This window comes from Candoia aspera, chromosome 11 (genome assembly GCF_035149785.1).
Source record: "Candoia aspera isolate rCanAsp1 chromosome 11, rCanAsp1.hap2, whole genome shotgun sequence".
Lineage (NCBI taxonomy): Eukaryota > Metazoa > Chordata > Lepidosauria > Squamata > Boidae > Candoia > Candoia aspera.
Genome location: NC_086163.1, coordinates 12,981,798 through 13,000,301, shown reverse-complemented (window position 1 = coordinate 13,000,301; position 18,504 = coordinate 12,981,798). Strand labels below are relative to the sequence as shown.

The 18,504-nt window shown below is 42.2% G+C and overlaps 1 protein-coding gene across 1 annotated transcript; it reads left to right on the top strand.

Annotated features, from left to right (window-relative positions):
- The first annotated feature begins 11,450 nt into the window (after positions 1-11,450).
- RRAD (RRAD, Ras related glycolysis inhibitor and calcium channel regulator) lies at positions 11,451-17,772 on the top strand. The gene is made up of 4 exons (XM_063312975.1): positions 11,451-11,832; positions 14,467-14,540; positions 15,794-15,998; positions 17,157-17,772. The coding sequence occupies exons 1-4, from the start codon at positions 11,451-11,453 to the stop codon at positions 17,432-17,434; spliced, it is 939 nt and encodes a 312-aa protein (XP_063169045.1). The 3' UTR covers positions 17,435-17,772.
- Positions 17,773-18,504: the final 732 nt, after the last annotated feature.

Sequence of the window (18,504 nt, the reverse complement as noted above, 5' to 3'; positions counted from 1 at the left end):
TCAGGAGGATTGGAAGAGCTCAAGAACAGCTGAACGTCGGTTCCAGCAATTGATCTCAGCAGTTGTCAGCACCTGATGCTTCTTCTGTGGACTCTGGAGTTGAGCAAGGTTGGATGGAGATCTCCAGGAGATCCCAAGGTTGTAGGCTAGGTTGGGAAATCAAGAAGAAGGCAGTGACAAACCACTTTTGCATTATTGCCAAGATGACTATATGGTTGTATCTTCTTGACAATAATAATGCAGTCCCTAGAAGTTGAGTTCAACTCAACATCTTATACCTGGAGGTTAAGGGCTGCAGGTAAGCAGTTGTTTTTGACCACTGTGGCAACTGATTAAACAGGTTTTCTGGTCTTTGAAACAATATAATACTTCACACAACCTGTATACCAGAAAAGATAGTTGGAAGGATGGGCAGGCCAGTTCTCTGGCTGGAGAAATTATCCTGACCAGCCTCTGGCTGAGGTAGTGGGAATCATCATAGGGCCTGCTTTGTGAAGGTAGATGGCAAAGGGCTGAGATAATCTGAAACAGGTTCTAATCTCAGAAGAGTAAATCAAAAATTAAAACAGGGTCAAACTATGGCTCTTGGCTGAATCATCGCTGTAAAGGATCTACCAGCTTTCTGCTAATCCCCTGCCCCCATATAAATACCCAAGTACTGACATTGTCCTGGATTTTAGAAAGTGATCAATGAGTGGAAAGTCTCACTCATCAAAACTGACAGTGAATGACAATGCTGAACAAGAATTTCCTGGAGCACCCACTCTCAACCCCAAGGCTAATGCAACTCCCATGGGAAAGATTCCATTGAATCAAAATGGCATGCCTTTGGAATCTGGGAAGATTTTTGTTTTCTTTGTTTTGATTGACAGCACAGAATGCTGACTGGAAAATAGAATCAATTTCTGAGCTGACTTTTAGCATGAGTTAGATCAAGAACTCAGTGTGCCAGCTGATGTAAGCTGCAGCCGTCCATACAGTATATTTTAATAAGTTTGGGGAAATCGGATTTTGAATTCTGAATGGGACTGGGTTTCATGTGAGACCAGGAATGAAGACTCTTCTCATGTCCATTTCTCTGAGGTTCTTAGGTTGGTTAACACAAGAGGGAGGGTCTTTTTTACAGAGACTTCACTCCTGTGGAATGTGTTACCATTCAGGGTCCACCTGTCCCTATCACTGCCAACTCTTAAAGAAGGCCTAAAGATGTACACCTTCCATCAAGACTTTCCTTGGATGGTTGCAACTGTAATTTCCTGGATTTTTAAGCCTGCAACTGAATCTTATTTCAACGCTGTAATAGTGTTGAACACACTACTGGCGTTTGTGGATCATGTTAATGTTTTATTTTTATTGTGATTTTATTGTGATAAGTGGCTTTGGAAGACTTTCTCACTTTAAAGGTGGCCTAGAAATATTTAAAATGATGCACGAAGAGAGAGGGAGGGAGGGAGAACTATGCAGAAACTGTCCTTCCAAATTCTTCAACCTATCTATAGGCAGAAACTTTGTGGACAATTATCTGAATTTCTCCAGGGTCAGAAGAGAGAAAGAAAGCACATTCCAACAGTTATTTGGAGTTGGACATTAGATGTGAAAATAGCACACCTTCTTTTCTCCCCCACCTTCAAGGATTTATCTTATTTATGTACTGTGTACTGTATATTTGTTGTCCCTGCAAGTGACAACAGCACCAACTGCTGAGCATCCCATCTGTACAATGCATGAGCCTCACATACTGTAGTTCTAGAGCATTGTGGGAAGAAAATTGATGCTGTTTCCCCCCCACATAGCCCCAGTATGAGATATTTAGCTAAACTCTTGCAGAGTAACCTTTTTCCTATGAGGGGACTGAGAAAAAGAACATGGGATTTATCTCAGGAAGAGAAATTTGGGCTCAGGAACCCAGCCAACATTTGCACCCTGCTCTATCTGCATTAGGTGCGGGTCTACATCAGAGATTTGAGTTACAGTAAGGCAAATAATGTACAGTACAAGCACATTAAAACGATAGGGTAAGATTATAGGATAAAAGATTCAGCTGGCCTAATCTGATGGAAGAGAAGCAGCAGCCCCACACAGCATCATCCCCCTCATGAATTCATAAAAACACATTAGTCTACGGCACCCTCTCTCTGCCTATTCTGCGTAATTCGGAATGTCTTTTTTTAACTAGTGGCAGCCATACACCTTGCACTGCACCCACAACTATATTTGTTTCATTCTTTGCCTTTACCTTGAAACAGTGAGCAAGGAAAAATCATGTTCTGGGGGCAGGCAGTGGGTGGGGGTGGGAGACCGGTGGGGGAATCACCACTGAGCTCATCTCCTGAATTTATTCCAAAATGTGAAATGTAATTGCAGCAGGCAGTGAGCACATCTATCAGCTGCCTAACATTCCAAGGCATGAAGTAGCTTCCCAAATTCTGACTCCAAGACTTATCCTTTGAGTCAATCTGTGCTGGGCGGAGGGGGGGGGGAGCAGGGGGAAGAGGAAGGAAAATAACTGAAGACCAGGCCTAAATATAACAGATGCCCCAAATTAGATGATAACCCACTCGCTTCCTGAAAGAGTTTGAAGACCAGAGAAGGCCAGCAGATTGGTCACCTGCTCCAAGTTATTTGCCACAATTGAGCACCTCAATGGAACCAAGGTTTCTACGACCCTTTTGTGCTTTCTCAGCTCCTAACAAGTGTACTCACATCTGCGGTTTCAGCCAGTCAAGCATGCTCTGTTTTAGGAAAGTCCTGTGTAGCCCCCCTCCATTGTTTTGGAGTGATGTTTAATATTCCATGGTTACTGAATATGCTTCATTTTTATTGGGTTTCTGGGGGCGGGCGGGGTGTTGTTGTTTGTTAATGTTGCTTTGCATTTCTCAGAAAGGCGACATGCCTTTCAGGCTTGTTGATTCCTACTGCTTGTTTATCTGGGTTTCCTTCTGGCTACCGTTCTGTTGGTGTTCATAACAGTTGGTGCGAGAGGGATTGCACACATGCCATGTTGTCAGGATGCAACCAAACTTGACAATGGATGGGAGCAAGGTATTATAAATAAATATAACAAAAATATAATGGGATTTTTCTAGTAACAATACAGTCATCATATATTTTGCATGTCCTGCAAGTATGGAGAGGTAAACTTTATTATGGTCTTTGACCAGCATAGGCGCATATATACATACATACATACATACATACATAGCATTCTACATAGTTCATCAAATAACAAAAAGAAATCAAAAGAGAAAGGAAGGGGAGGGGATAAAATTTCAAAGAAATGCAATTTTATTAGACAACTACACAATCTGTGACCCATTGGGTCATCATTTCAGAGATATTTCCTGAATACCAGATTCCTCAATGCCTTCAACAATGGCAGAGCTTCTAATGTACTGCCTTCACTGGAAAAGTTCTTAAAAATTCAGGGAGACATTCAGAGATGTATCTGCCTTGAAAGTAACTGTATAGCCCAGTCAAACATTGGGAGTTGACCACAGGAAACGTTTTATGATAGTTTTATTATGTCATAAAATGTTTTATGATAATTGTTATGTCATAAAATGTTTTATAAAACTGGCCAAATTTCAGTTCCATGGAGTCCTGGGTCCTGGATCTTGGACGCAATCTGTAAGAGCCCATTTGAGGTACCTTGGTTCAAAAAAAAATGTATTGTAAACCGCCCAGAGTCCCTCTTTTGGGGGAGATGGGCGGTAACAAAATTCAAATAATAAATAAGTAAGTAAGTAAGTAAGTAAATAAATAAATAAATAAATGTTGTTGCCCTACAATGCATGGTTTTGCCCAGTTAAAGGTTACAAAGTATCAAACAGATAGACTTTTAGTGGTATATAGGTATTTGCTGCCTCATCCTCATGGCAGCGAGGTAAAATTTGCCTCCATTAAGGGTCATAGTGGCCTTGTGATCTGTTAGAAGGTAGGAGATGTGCCAGTGATCATCTGTCCCTGTATATTCCTTTACGAGGGGCCAAACTAGTACATTGAGCAAGTTCCAGTAGAAATTACAGTGCAACAGGAGATGCTGCACATTCTCCAGGGCCTGGCAGTCACAAGGGCACAGTTGTTTGTGGAAGGGAATATTCTGATATTTCCCATCAATGATTGCTGAAAGGAGTGCACTGAGTTTAGCCAGAGCAAGTACAGTATGGCTCTTGGTATTCTCTACTCAGCACTCCCAACCTCCATAGGGCAGGGCTGCACCAGCATCACTGATTTCTCCATATGGTGGATTGCAATTACAAAAGCTTATCCCATAATAAGCATATTAACCATGAAGTTGCCAAAGGCCTCTTGCTTTTGCTGTAACAGCAAAATGAAGTCATTGAGGAATCTGGTAAGGAAAGAGCAACCTGTTTCAAAACATGAAAAACTACCGAATTGGCCCATATCCTTTGCAAATGCAATGGTTCAGTTTTGAAGAATTCAGAGTGGACCCTTTTATGTCTTCTTTTCAGCTATGTCCTGTTCATATCACTTAAACAAAGAGAACACCCCAAACAAAAATTCTTTCCCAGATTTCAGAAAACGAAGCATCCTTATGTTTTTTAAAGTGTTCAAGTTTAATTTTAAAAAGCTTAAGAGGGCTATGCAAATGAACCAAAGTAGTGCTGTTTTGGTTCATTTTCATTGCCCTCTTCAGCATTTTAAAATTCAAGAGCTGATTTAAAACAGGAATATTTTATTAAAATATTATTGCTGTAAATGAGCTCTTGAATGTTTATTATTATTTTAATGACACAATTCCAGATACTTGTCCAGACAGCCTAAACCAGCAATCATGACATGTTCCATAGGTTCAGGGACCGTATGCTTTGGGTATGAAAATTAATGTTCTCATGTCTTGGGTAGCAGAGCATAGTTTCTACAGACAATTGAAAACAAATCAGTCTACCTTGTCATTTTTCTGCCTGTAAATTTTGCCAGCTACCCTTTTATCCCTTGTGATTGATAGGGATAGATAGATAGACAGACAGACAGACAGACAGAAAGACAGAGAATGAATTTTATTGCCTTATACTGCTTTACTCTACTGTAAACAGCTTTGTGATTCTCTAGGACAGCGTTTCTCAACCTTGGCAACTTCAGAATGTGTGGACCTGCTGGTTGGGGAATTCTGGGAGTTGAAGTCCACACATCTTAAAGTTGCCAAGGTTGAGAAACACTGCTCTTGGAAAAGTGGGAGATTAGATAGTTAGATAGTTAGACAGACAGACAGATAGATATGATAGAAAAAGGTGATGATGATGGATGGATGGATGATAGACAGATAGCTGATAGATAGCTGATAGATAGCTGATAGATACATAAACAGACAGATAGATGGATGATAGATGGATGATAGATAGCAGATGATATAGACAGACAGTCAGACAGATAGATAGACAGATAAACATAGTGTGGTATAATGGTCAAAATATTGAACTAGGATCAAAGAGATCGAATTCCCATTCAGCCAGGAGATTTCACTGAATGCCTTTGAACCAGTCACTCAATCTCAGCCCAGTTTACCCATAAGATTTTTGGGAAGAAAAGTCACGAAAGATCCCTAGGGATGTCTCCCTAGGCTTGAGAAAAGGCAGGATATAATTCTAATGATGGTGATGTATGTAGATGACGATGATGATACCAGCCACTGCCAAAATCTTGAATTATGCTTGAATGCCAGCAAATTGGCAAGCTATAGAGCCACCTTACGGGATACCCAGAGGGACCAATTGGTTCGAGCCAAATTTCCTCGCTTGTTATAGCAGGCAGCTTGGCAGGGTGACATCTCAGATGTTCATAGAGCTAACACAGTCTTCGCCTCTTTTCCCCTTGGCTCTAATTCTAAATGACAACTCCGTCTCGTTGTTGAGAGATAGGCAGAAGGCTCTTGCTGAGAGCAGCTCGTGACCTTTTCTTGTCACATTAACACCCCTGGCTGTAATGGGCATGGGGAAGGGGACAGAAACAATCCCTCTCTTGCCAGTTGAACAGTCTGCAGGCTTCCCCTTGGTGTGAGGAGATATGGCAGCTAGGGAGCAGAACAATAAATAACAGCACATAGCAACATGCCCACTCAGTTATCGCAATGGGGCCAAGCTGTGGGGGAATCTTTGAATAATAAGCAGAGTTTGCTTAGTCCATCACCTAAAATAATAAAATAAAACCTAACCCATCTAAGCCCACCTTTGTAAGCATACCAACCAGGGAAATTTCCTTGTGCTGATCTGGTCACTTCTTCATACCCATATTTATGTTTGATCCTTTGCCACTTGAACAGGGGTGTCCGGGGGTGGTGGTGGTCATCAAGATGGTGCCACCACCAGGCAATTGAAGCCCCCACTTTTTTTATGTGTGTTGCAATGCATGTAAAAGGGGGGTGGGGCTTTGATTACATGGTTGAGGCTGCCATCTAGATGTTTTTAAACCCCCGTTGAGACAACTTGGCAGCAGACTTGGCTTCCTTCCTTAATGTGAAGACTGCTGACTGTTCAAGCCCTGGCAAAAGATCTAGGTTGAGAATGGGGACTCAAGCAATGATTGCTGAAGTCACAAAGGAGCCAATAACTCACAAAAACAAGGAAAAGTAGTGATGCTGAGGGAGGGGGAAAAAGCATTAGGTGCAGGAGTGTCCAAGGGGGTCAAAACAATCAAGATGGCAGCCATGAAAACATGGTCAAAGCCTCATCCCTGTTTTACATTGTGATGCACATTAAAAAGGGGTGAGAGTTTGATCACATAGTCATGGCTACCATTTTGACTGTTTTGACCCCTCCCGGATGCCCGATTGCAGGAATGCTTTCATGGATGGCAGGTCAAAAGTTCACAAAGTATTGTTTAGGTTTTTCCTCTATTTATTCTTTCAGAGACCATCTTCTTCTGAAGCTCATAAATTAGTTCAAATGTTTATCAACTGCCACAGCATTATTACAGATGGAATCTATGCAAAAATAGATAAACGGTGGGACTTGCAACATAAGGCTGTAGAATGAGGTGTTACTCACTTTCGGTCTCTCTTCTTTGAGCAATCAGTCTGTGGCCTTGGAGCATGCAAAGTTTATTGTTTGGCTGTTTGGGATTGTGTATCCCCCCACTCAATGTTTGTTGTTTTTCCCTTCGTGGACAGGCAGTGGGAGAACTAAAATTGCACAGCGTGCACTTGGGTGGACCTAGTATTTGGGCGGTTTCTCTTGCCTTTCATCCTATAAGTCCTTTAAAGGAAATGACTTTACCACATTTGCATGTTATCTCATAATTTAGTGCATTAGATATTGATGCCATAGACATTACATAATGTCTATTACATAGAGCCGTGGGATTTGTTGGATGAATTGCAGCTTAGAAATACTTTAAATTCAGTTGAATATATGATACGTGTTCCAGGCATTGTACAGTGACCCTTTCAGAAGGTCAGTATGGATACCATATTGTAGATGATCCCCTAAGGCTGAGAAACAACACCTGGATTCACCTGCTGGTTTGTTTAATAAATGGTTTATCAAATAAATGTAATTGGCTGGCTATGCACTGCAGGCTAGACCGCAAATCATAGCCTACCAACCACAAGGTTAGGTTCGCACAGGTCGCTAAACCTCAGACTGTAACCCCCCTTGTGGCTTAGTGTCATGTGTGAACTCCACCAATGGCTTGTCTAATGAGTTAATGAGAGTTAATGGTGGGCTGAGATTTATTGGAGGTTTCCAAGGGCACCGTGTCATAATTGCTATTCCAGATTCACAGGGGGTCAAGGAGCCAGCATCTGTTCCCGCTTAGGGATTCCTTCTCTGAACCATTCTCTAGGCAAGTGTAGCAGGCGTGACTCAACAGCTGCAGGGAAAGCAGCTGCTGATCAATTTGTCAGGAGATGGTGACATTTCAGGTTAATTTACAAGGGGAATGGGGAGCTCTCAGGGTACTTTGCTTCATCAGACTTTGTGGTAACAGAAGCTCAAGAGGATTTGCCTGTTTTGCAACATCGATTTTACAGGCACGTGAAAAGGCTTGTGGAAGATTGATTTTATATATGGTAACTGCAGCAGCAAGATTATTATATGCACAACGATGAAGAAATTTATTTATTTATTTGTTTGTTTGATTTTTATCCCACCTTTATTATTTTTATAAATAACTCAAGGCGGCAAACATACCGAATACTCCTTTCTCCTCCTATTTTCTGAAATACCCACAATGGAGGAATGGATTGTAAAGACGACAGAATTAGCAGAAAGGGCAAAACTGACCTGTTTGGCAAGGGATAAATCAACAAGTACTTTTATAAAAGACTGGCAACTTTTCATGGACTTTTTGCTGAAAATGGGAAAAAAGTGAAATGGTGGTTTCTGGATTTGCTGATTGAAAAAAGGGTTGAATATGGGACAGAAGGAATTTTTGTAATGTCATCTTAAAGAGGGAAGAGGGATAATTAGTTTGTTGGCTGCAAAGAAGATCCGAAGTCACTTCTTTAATTATCTACTTCTTTTTCTAACTGTATTGCTTTTTACATTCTTATCTTTTATCTTTTTTCTTTTTTCTTTTTTCTTTACTGTATATATTATCATGTGTATCTTTTATCTATGTAAAAATCTTCAATAAAAATTATATTAAAAAAAAGATTTTATAGGCACGTGTTTAACTGGATGCCAGAGAAAGGCTGATAACAGTCAATCAGAGATCTGTTACAGTGATATTTCGATGCCCTGCTTATGGGGTAGTAAAATGGGGTTATTCTAGGCAGGCGCAGCAAAGGTTGAGCTAAATATGTTCCTGCTGTTCCCCCCCTCCAGATGTAGATGTACCCCCTCCATCTCCCTTTACTCTTATACAAGATAGGATTGGCCTGCTGACCTATGTTTCATTTTGGAACAGCCCCTCCCCGCTTTACAAGTAGGCAACAGATGACCCAGTTTGGTCTAGTGGTGAAGGCACTGGGCTAGAAACCAGGAGTCTGAGAGTTCTAGTCCCGCCTTAGGCATGAAAGTGGGCTGGGTGACTTTGGGCCAGTCCCTCCCTCTCAGTCCAACTCACCTCACAGGGTTGTTGTTGTGGGGAAAATAGGAGGAGGAAGGAGTATTAGGTATGTTCGCTGCCTTGAGTTATTTATAAAAATAATAAAGGCAGGATAAAAATAAAATTAAATAAATAAATAAATAAATGAAAATTTAAAAACAGGCACATTTTGGGGATGTGGTATCCCGCTGTCCCCCATGATACAGCGCTGCCATCAAACCTGCCATCTGAAGCAAGTGCCAACTTTGTTGAAGGGTAGAGCCAGTCCTGGTGGCCACCCTGGAGAGTGTTCTGTATTCACAGAGGCTGTAAGGAAGAACCCTGGCTTGACGCTGGGGCTGCGGTGCGAGCATGCTTATCTCTTCCATCCATGCATCAAATGCCTCCTCTTTTCCCAGCACTGAAGGGAGCTTCATGGTTCTTTCTACCCGTGCATTCCCTTGTCAGATGTGTCATTACCTGGCTTACTCATTACTGGCCATCACTTTCTCTTGGAGAGACAAGGACATTCCTTTGTCATTCATGATTAGTTTGATCTTCATCGCTTCCCAGGATAAGCAAATTTCCTGCAGGAAATTATGAGTAGCCAATCGTTACAAGTCTACAGGTGAAAGCCCAGCTATTAGCTACAGTCTAATTTGAAACTGAACTATACCTAGTTCAAATTAGAAACCACTTCATCAGCTTTGACTAATGGTTGATGCATTCCATATGCTCTGGATCCTACCTCTAAAGATTCAAATGACATAATTCCCCAAGTCTCTGAAAATCATTTACTCAATTTAATTAATTAAATCACTTTATTAATTAATTTAATCAATTGCACAGCAGATGAAATAACCAAAGCATTCTCTAACAACTTTCTCCATTATTCATAGCCATGCACTTTGTCCTTATCTCAGATCAGGTTTTCTCCACCAGGGTTCCGTGGCACCCTTGGGTTCCACGAGAGGTCACTAGGGGTTCCCTGGGAGATCACAATTTATTTTAAAAAATATTTCAAATTCGGGCAACTTCACATCAAAGAGGTAAGTTTCATTATTTCTTTTTAGTTTAAGAACACTATTAATGCATATATACAGGCCTACCCATGAAACAAATATAATAATTTTGTAACTTCTGGCCTACATTTGAGCCTGAATGGGCAGGGGTTCCCAGAGGCCTGAAAAATATTTCAAAGGTTCCTTCAGGGTCAAAAGGTTGAGAAAGGCTGTCTTAGATGTAGCACTTCACTATTTTCAAACCCACTTTAAAAGTACATAAATCCATATGCTACATTTTTATCGGGTGCTCAGTGTGGTTGGTGCTTAGCTACGTTTTATGCCTCCCAAGAATTCTGCGTAACTCTAAAACCTCCCCGTTTCCTTAGCCAATTAAAAACGAAATTTCATTTCAGCTGAGCTGCTTTACGATGCGTTTAATAAGAAGTATTTTTTGGCTTGGGCTAAATGCGTCTGTCGATCCATATTTTAAAAACGCAAGGATGGAAACCACCACCATTTGGATTTTCTACCCGGGTCAGAAATAACCGTGACTAAATCCCGTGCCGTCTGACAGCTTTTCCAAGCAGGGAAGGGAGGAGGGGGGCGAGGAGGGGAGCACGAGAATTCAGAACCTGGTTGGGTCATGGTCTATTATGACGCCACAATGAGAGGCGGAGCCGGGCTGGCCGGCTCTCTATAAATACCGCGGAGAGGGACGAGAAGGATAAATTGGGGAGTTCAGTTCCGCAGGAGGATCGAGCGTAAAAAGTAGCCGAGCGGCTTGCATTTCGGATCTTGCTTTGCTCTAAGCGGCACTCCCCAGGTAAGTTTGCTCTCGTACGTGCGGTGTGGCGTTGCTCGTTCAAGGATTTGGGGAGGGGAAGCGGATTCAACCCGGGGGAATCGGGGATTGTGCTCCGCTGACGCTGGAGAAAGGAAAGGAGCGGGGCTCCTGTGGATCTTCCGAGCTCAGCGCCCGAGGTTTGGGGGAGACCGACTCGCTAGCTTCCGCGCCTGCCCAGAGCTGCGCGCGCTCAGGGGCGCTGTTTCCCCTGCTTCTCCCCATTTCTTTCACTCCGTTGGGAGATGGATCGCTCCCTCCGACCCGGTTTAATGAGCCCACGGGTCACGGGCGCCCCTAATCCGGAGCCCAAGTCCGGGCGCGCGTGGGCTCTTTGAGCACCCCAGCTCCAAAGCTTCTCCCCCCTTTTCCATGCATCGCCGCGATCCAAAGCGCGGTTAGAAACCGGCAGTAGGCAAGGCACGAGAACGGGTGGCGCGGCTCCTCTGGGTTGAATTCGGAGTAGAGAGCGGGCGTGGGGGGTGATGCACCGCTTCCCCCCTCCCGCTCCGTTTGCATTTGCAAAATCAAAGCGGTGGTTGCTCCGGATTAACACACGTGTCGTGGGAAGGCGCTGAGCTCTTTCCCCCTTCCCTGTCTTCCATCCCGCCAGGCGCCCCATGACCCTGAACCGCGGCGACAAACTGAGGTACCTGGACAAGCGGCGCGGCAGCATGCCCTTCGCCGCCCATCATCCGCAGCAGCAGCCTCTGCACCGGCGCAGCATGCCGGTGGACGAGCGGGATCTGCAAGCCTCGCTGCCGCCCTCGCCCCGCGGCCAGCTCTCCAGCCTGATGCGCTGCACCTCGTACAACCCGGGCGAGGAGGAGGCGCTCCGCCAGGGCTGGGCCTCGGACTCCTCCGACTCCGTTATCTCCTCCGGCAGCGACTCGGAAGGCGGCATCTACAAGGTGATGCTGCTGGGCGAGCATGGCGTGGGCAAGACCAGCCTGGCCAGGATCTTCGGCGGCGTCGAGGACTGTCCGGACGCCGACGAGGCAGGTGAGAGACCCTCGGGGCTGAGAACCAGGAAGGGGTGGGCAAAGTAGGGCAGGGGTGGGGGGAGATGCTTTGTGCCCCCGCCAGGAGGACTAGCTTTGCCTTCTCTGGTGGGGGCCAGACTGAAACTGAAACATCCCTCACACCTGGTCTGACCACACCTGCTTGAAACTGGTGGCTTTCCTTCCATGTTTAAACTGGCATCACGCAAAAATTTCTTTCTAAGTCCCTAAGTAGGCTTGACTTAGGCTTAAAACCAGTGAAACCCTGCAACTCAGGAAAAAAATCCAGCTTTGCCCACTTTGCATCATTGCTCCCTCCCCTGCAGCCACTAGACATGCAAATGCTAAGAAATGTTAATTCTAGTCCCTAAACAGCTTTCGGAGGCTTCTTCTCTCATTAAGGCGGCCTTTCCCAGCTTGGGTACCCTCCAGATGTGTGGACTTCAATTCCCAGAACTCTCCAGCCTGCCTGGCCATTGCCAGGAATTCTGGGAATTCAAGTCCACTCATCTGGAGGGTGCCCAGATTGCAGAAGATAAAACATGTAGCCTGATAAACCTCTCATCGGTCTTGATCTAAAACAGTTTCCTGATGGACATGATGTGCAAACACTTTAGATGTGGATTGTGCAAGTGTCTCTGACCTAATCCAAAATTTTAAGGTTTAGGGCACTTGAAGAAAATGTACTCCAGGAGGAAATGCGAACAGTGAAATATGAATCTTCCGGTTTGTCTATGCAAAATAATTTGGTAGCAATGCATGCTTTGCACAGATGAATTTCTCAGATTCCGGAGGAACTGATGGAATCAGAGTAATGGGACTGATTGGTATAAGGAGCATATACCTTGAGGGTTTGAACATGTGTGGTGTGATTTCCCCTCATTGCCCAGCCATATGCCAGGAGGACAAAGGCTACCATTGCGGAAGTGGTATTTTAAGCCCTCTTTCTCCTGTTTCCAGTCATGTATAGTTTTTGGATTGTCATTCTCTTTATCCTCAACCAGCACAGGGTTGGTAGGAGTTGAACATACACATAGAGAACATGGGGTGGCCTGGTCCTATAAGTGGGCTAGGCAGTTGCCTGGGGTAGTAAGATAGAAAGAGCACCAAATTTCAAAGGGAAAAAAAAATCAAATTGCCTTCAGGGTTTGGGGATGGGGGCACTAACTGCATGGATTGTATAGGGTGCCCGCTGGCTGGTGGTAAATTGAAGACTAGGAGAATGTAGCTTTAAAGAGCCCATTATAAATAGAAATGAATCCTATTTCATTTTGTTTTGATTAGAAATTGCTTGTATAACTATCAAAAGAGTGCAGTAAGTGAGTTGATTGGCATATTTCCCCTGTCCTATTGCAAAATTCAGTATTGAAAATGGATAGGCTCTTCCTGTCACAATAAACTTTTAATCCTTACTTGGATCACTCATCACTGAGTGACTGGTTCAAGGTTGTCATTTTTCAGCCTAACCTACTATGCAAAGTTGTTGTAAGGATACAATAGAGATAGTTATGAGCAACTTGGAATAAGTTTTTCTTCCCATACAGTACAATAGTTTCAGCATAGCCTCTCAAGTGCCAAAAAAATTTCCTTTTCTTAAAATGAGTTCATGTAAATAAATCTGTCTTTGCAGCCCAGTCTCTAATACTTACCTAGATTTACTAAAATGCGGTTATGTTTTTAACGATTCTTTTAAAACTTAAAAACATTTTGGAGAGTCTTCATCACTTCCAATTAGTGTATAATTATGAAAACATTTGTAGGTTTTCTTGTAAAATGATTGTGTCTATTGACACTTAGAAAACATGTAAAAACATATTTAGGAAAACTGTATCGAGAGAAGCTCAGGGTTTTTTTTTTCATTGCATGTCAACACTGATATTTCTGCATTATCCATGCTTTATTTTGGATTGAAAAAATTGCATCCCAACTCCACCACGAAAATACATTTAAAAGGAGAGCTGGAGTAACAACCATTCCATGTCTTTTTCCTATCATTCCCTGCATCAGAATGGTTTACAAAGAATTTAAAGCAGCTGTAGGGTTTTTACGGACAAAATCATTTGCTCTAATGTTCTTAGGCTCAACCAAGCTCAAATATTTTATATTGTAATTCATCTGTCATCTGACACACACCAGCTTGAGCACAAGTTCGGACATTTTGAACTTTTTAAAGAAGTTAGATTAAGTCTACAATCTTGTGTCCATCTGCAGGGCGGTACTTCTGGCCTACATGCTGTCCATTGTGTTTATTTTTATTTAGGGTTAGGCTTCACTTGTGTAGTTTTATTGTTGGATCAGACACATTTGTGTTCTCCAAGCTGTTACTTGCCTTCAATAAGTGCCATAGAAAATATAAACAAACAACATACTGAGGTTGTGCATTTATGAGCTGAGCTGATGTTTTGGCAAATTGGATGCAAGATTTCCAATATCTCTTCACCAGGCAAAATTCAGGGGGGGAAATGAAATGTGTAGGGGGAGAGAGATGTATTTATTGATGCTTGGAAACTTGAAACCTTTACCTTATTTTGTAATGTTTCAGTTGGCTTCATAAAGCCTTTTTTTTCCTGATAATTGTTTTTCCTTTGTGTAAACTAAACATTTTATCTTAAAATCTCCTTGATTTGTCTTGCAGGCAATACGTATGACAGATCCATTATAGTTGATGGTGAAGAAGCTTCTCTTGTGGTGTTTGACATATGGGAGCAGGTAAAGCTTTATTTTTCCCAATATTTTATTTACAGTTATCTCCCTTTTCATGGCTAATAGTATTTTCATCTATCAAAGGTTACTTACTTGTGTGGAAGGTTAGTGATATGGGCTGAGTTCAAATACCATGCCAAAGTCAGTTTGTTTGTTTTAGGATTAGTTCGTGAAATATATGGACTCTGCCACTGTGTCTGAATTCTGGCTTCAACAAGTCCAGAATTAAATTAAATATAAACAGATTAAGATTTATTTTCAGTTATAATATGGGATTAGGATTTTGATGCTTCTTGACCCTACAATATCCACCTTCAAGTCTTGCTTAAGATCCACAGGGAACCTTGGCTTCCAGTCTGATTCCTTGACTGTTCTACTTCTCCATCTGTGTTGACTAGTGATCAGTGTTTAGAAAAGAACAACAATCATATGCAGTCCAATCCAATGCAGGCTTACTCTGAAATAATCCCCATTAGATTCATGGGGAATGTCCCAAGTTAAATCTCCTTAGAGCTGCAGCCTACCTGCATGCATTTTAATATGTGCTAGAATGCAGATTTTCACCTTTTAAATATTACAGATTGGACTTTAATCATATCGGTAGTTTTTTTAAACACAATTTTGGGATGAGCTCTTTCAGCTCTTAATGACACAGCCCTATGCATATTTGCTCAGACGTAATGCCCATTGAGTTCAGTGGAGCTTCCTCTTAGGTAAGTGGATATAAGATTGCAGCCAGGTACAGAGAGAAGAACCTAGATTTTTTAAAAGACTGTATGATCTGACATTGGCCTTTTCTCTCAGCAGCATGTTTACTAAGCAACATATAAAAAAGAGGTGGGGCTTCACTCACACAATTATGGCTGCCATATTGACTTTTTTGAACCCCCCTGCATAGGATACCTCTGAATCTGTTGTCTTGGGCTGCAGGAGTACCTTTTATTTGGTACAAGCAAAAACGGGTTAATTTTCCTACAATCCATAGAAACAAGTCAAGCTTATTTTTAAATTACATTTCCATACATTTTCTGCCCAGTTTACAAGATAGAGTTTAAAACCATAGAAGGCGCAACTATAAAACCCAACAAGTTACAATTGCCACACCATGAACTGCCCCCCAACAAAAGTTGACCAACAAGAGTACAAGAATATAAAAATATATATTTTAAAATAAGAAACTGAAAGGTTGATAATGGCTAATATGGTATAACTGACACTGACTCAATACCAATGTTTATATTTCTATTTTTTAACTTTAGGATGAAAGCCAGTGGCTTCAGAACCATTGCATGAAAATGGGGGATGCCTACATTATCGTCTATTCAGTGACAGATAAAGTCAGCTTTGAAAAAGCTTCTGAGCTGAGGATTCAACTACGAAGGGCAAGACAAACAGAAGACATTCCCATAATTCTTGTAGGAAACAAAAGTGACCTAGTCCGATCACGGGAAGTCTCCGTAGATGGTAAGATATTGTTCTAGCATAAACTCGATCAAGCAGATCAATTTAGCAGGTTTCCATTGATAGTGAGTGGAGAGTCATACGTTGGTGAACTATCCAGAAATTTGTTTAACTCTTCCCAATAATGGGGGCAGAATTGAAACAAGTTGCTCCAAAAGATCAGATACTCTACTTGGGGCCCACTTCATCTGTGCACAGTCTACTGTGCCTGTAAAATCAACTGGTAACTTGTACATCCCAGTATGCCCTTGTAGGTGCAGTACCTTGCTTCATAATTTTCAGCAATGAAAACAATTGCTATGCCCTGGTGATGAGCCAATATAGAGAAATCTAGTATGAAACAATTCTTTGGTCAGTTAAAAAAAATCTATTTTTCTTATTTAAATATCATAGGTCTGTGGATTTATGGGACGGGGGCAGTTTAAAAAGAAGTTGGGGAAAGAAATCTGTGTGTTAACAGCAATGGACAGTGGAATTTCTTATCAGCCACAGCAATGATGTTCCCAACTCGTAATGCGCCTCTGAATGATAGTGGAGGGCTGAACCATGAACCTTCTGAAGTGGAGCTTCTCAGTGGCTGGGGAACGTTTTGCCCTTGGAAAATAATCTTAATTGCCCTGTCTCAATTTCACTAGCTGCTTGTGCCATAGGCCATCCTGGCGGGTAATTATGAGTCTTGTAACCCAACAGAGAGCACAGGCTGGGGAAAGCTGCTCAGGCCAAGATGGATGGCACTTTTTGCAGGGCTAGGAACCTAAGAAGCTGCCTGATAGTGATTTAAGACTATACATTGATCTCTAGTCTGGGATTGTCAATATTGACTGGCCACAGCTGTCCTGATTTCAGGGAATAATTCTCTTCCTGGGGATTGAACTTGGGATCTTCTGCATGGAAAACAGGTGCCCCACCATTGAGGTACAGGCCCAAGAAAGCGGTATCTGCATTCATTCCTCTGTCCTCCTGATAAGAGAATCTAGTTGAGGAATGTGCTTGACCTGAGATACCCTTTCTTTTTCATGTGTACACTCGCACAATCTCCTATCCTATGGCTTCCAACTCCTAACCTACAATCCGTTCCCATCCAAATTCAGAAGCAGAAGTTGTGTTGTATTGATTCTGCCTGGTTTAACTAATCTTGGTCTTCTCTCTTCTGCCCCTCAGAGGGACGGGCTTGTGCTGTTGTCTTTGACTGCAAGTTTATTGAGACCTCAGCTGCACTTCATCACAACGTCAAAGATCTCTTTGAGGGGATTGTCCGGCAGATTCGGCTACGCAAGGACAGCAAAGAAGACAATGCCCGAAGAATGGCCAACACAAAGAGGAGAGAGAGCATCAGTAAGAAGGCTAAGCGATTCCTGGGGAAGATGGTGGCCAAAAACAACAAGAAGATGGCATTTAAAGCCAAATCCAAGTCCTGCCATGACTTATCGGTACTTTAAACATGGCTCTTGGCAGAATTAGAAGTATGTGAGTGTGTGTGGGTGTGTTGTGAACGTATCTCTGGCAGTTAAGAGTGAGGAAAAAGGACCTATGAAACTACAGAATGGAGGGAAGTTGTTTCCTTCATGCCTTACAGTTCCTGCACAAGACTGGGAAATAAGATTACAGGACCTTCACTGGTAGAATGGTTTGTAACCTTCAGCAAATGAACTGATTTCTAAAAATTCAACGGCTTTGTACCCCTTCAGTTTCACTGTGTAAAATTGCTAGCTGTCCTGTGGATATCAGGGATTCAAAGGAAAAAAACACACGATGATACTTATTTTTCTTTACTTCTTTTCTGTATCACCATAAATGTATCTCCTTTGCAGAGCAAAACTTGAACGCTGTACGCAGGCTCGTACACATTTCTTTTTGGTGGGTGTTTGCATTTCGATGGGATGATTCCGTTAAAAGGTGATTCAGTCAAATCACTGCATTGAAGTAAAGCAACCAGGGAGGTTTTATTTACCAGATGGAAGCAGCCATGCTGTTTCATTTTAGCTGCATTTTTGGAGCTTTATCAGGTTCCTTGTATTTCAAACTGCCATGGATGAAACTAGCTGTGTCTCCAGAGGCAGAGTGGGACCTCAAAATGTATCTCATGATTGCTGGCCCAAAATGACTTACCAAAGGTTGCATGGGAGATATATCTATATATAAGCAATTATCTTTTAGAAATTAAATGTGGTTGGAGGGGTGGGTGGACTTCGAAGAGCTGTTGGATGGGGAAAGGGAAAATATATAATGAATACAATTTTTAGAAGTTAATTTGCACTTTCTTTAAAAGTTTGTTACTTGTTTACATGCAGATTTTATAATAAAGTATTTCTGGTTATTATAGAAGGCTTTGTTTCCCCTTTTGTATAGCAAAGATACTTAGAAGAATGAAATTTCTTGTATTTTAAATGTTACTCATATTAATAGTCTACAAACCAGCTCATTCATTGGTATTAAATAATCTAGCTTGCCCCTGAAGGAGGGAGTAGCTACAATTACATACAGATGTAAATGGGAATATTTGGCAGCC

Bases quoted from the DNA above. Each gene is read 5' to 3' on its own strand.
- RRAD (XM_063312975.1), top strand. From the start codon at position 11,451: ATGACCCTGAACCGCGGCGACAAACTGAGGTACCTGGACAAGCGGCGC. The intron at 11,833-14,466 runs GTGAGAGACCCT...TTTGTCTTGCAG, and splicing joins TCCGGACGCCGACGAGGCAG to GCAATACGTATGACAGATCC. The intron at 15,999-17,156 runs GTAAGATATTGT...TCTGCCCCTCAG, and splicing joins ACGGGAAGTCTCCGTAGATG to AGGGACGGGCTTGTGCTGTT.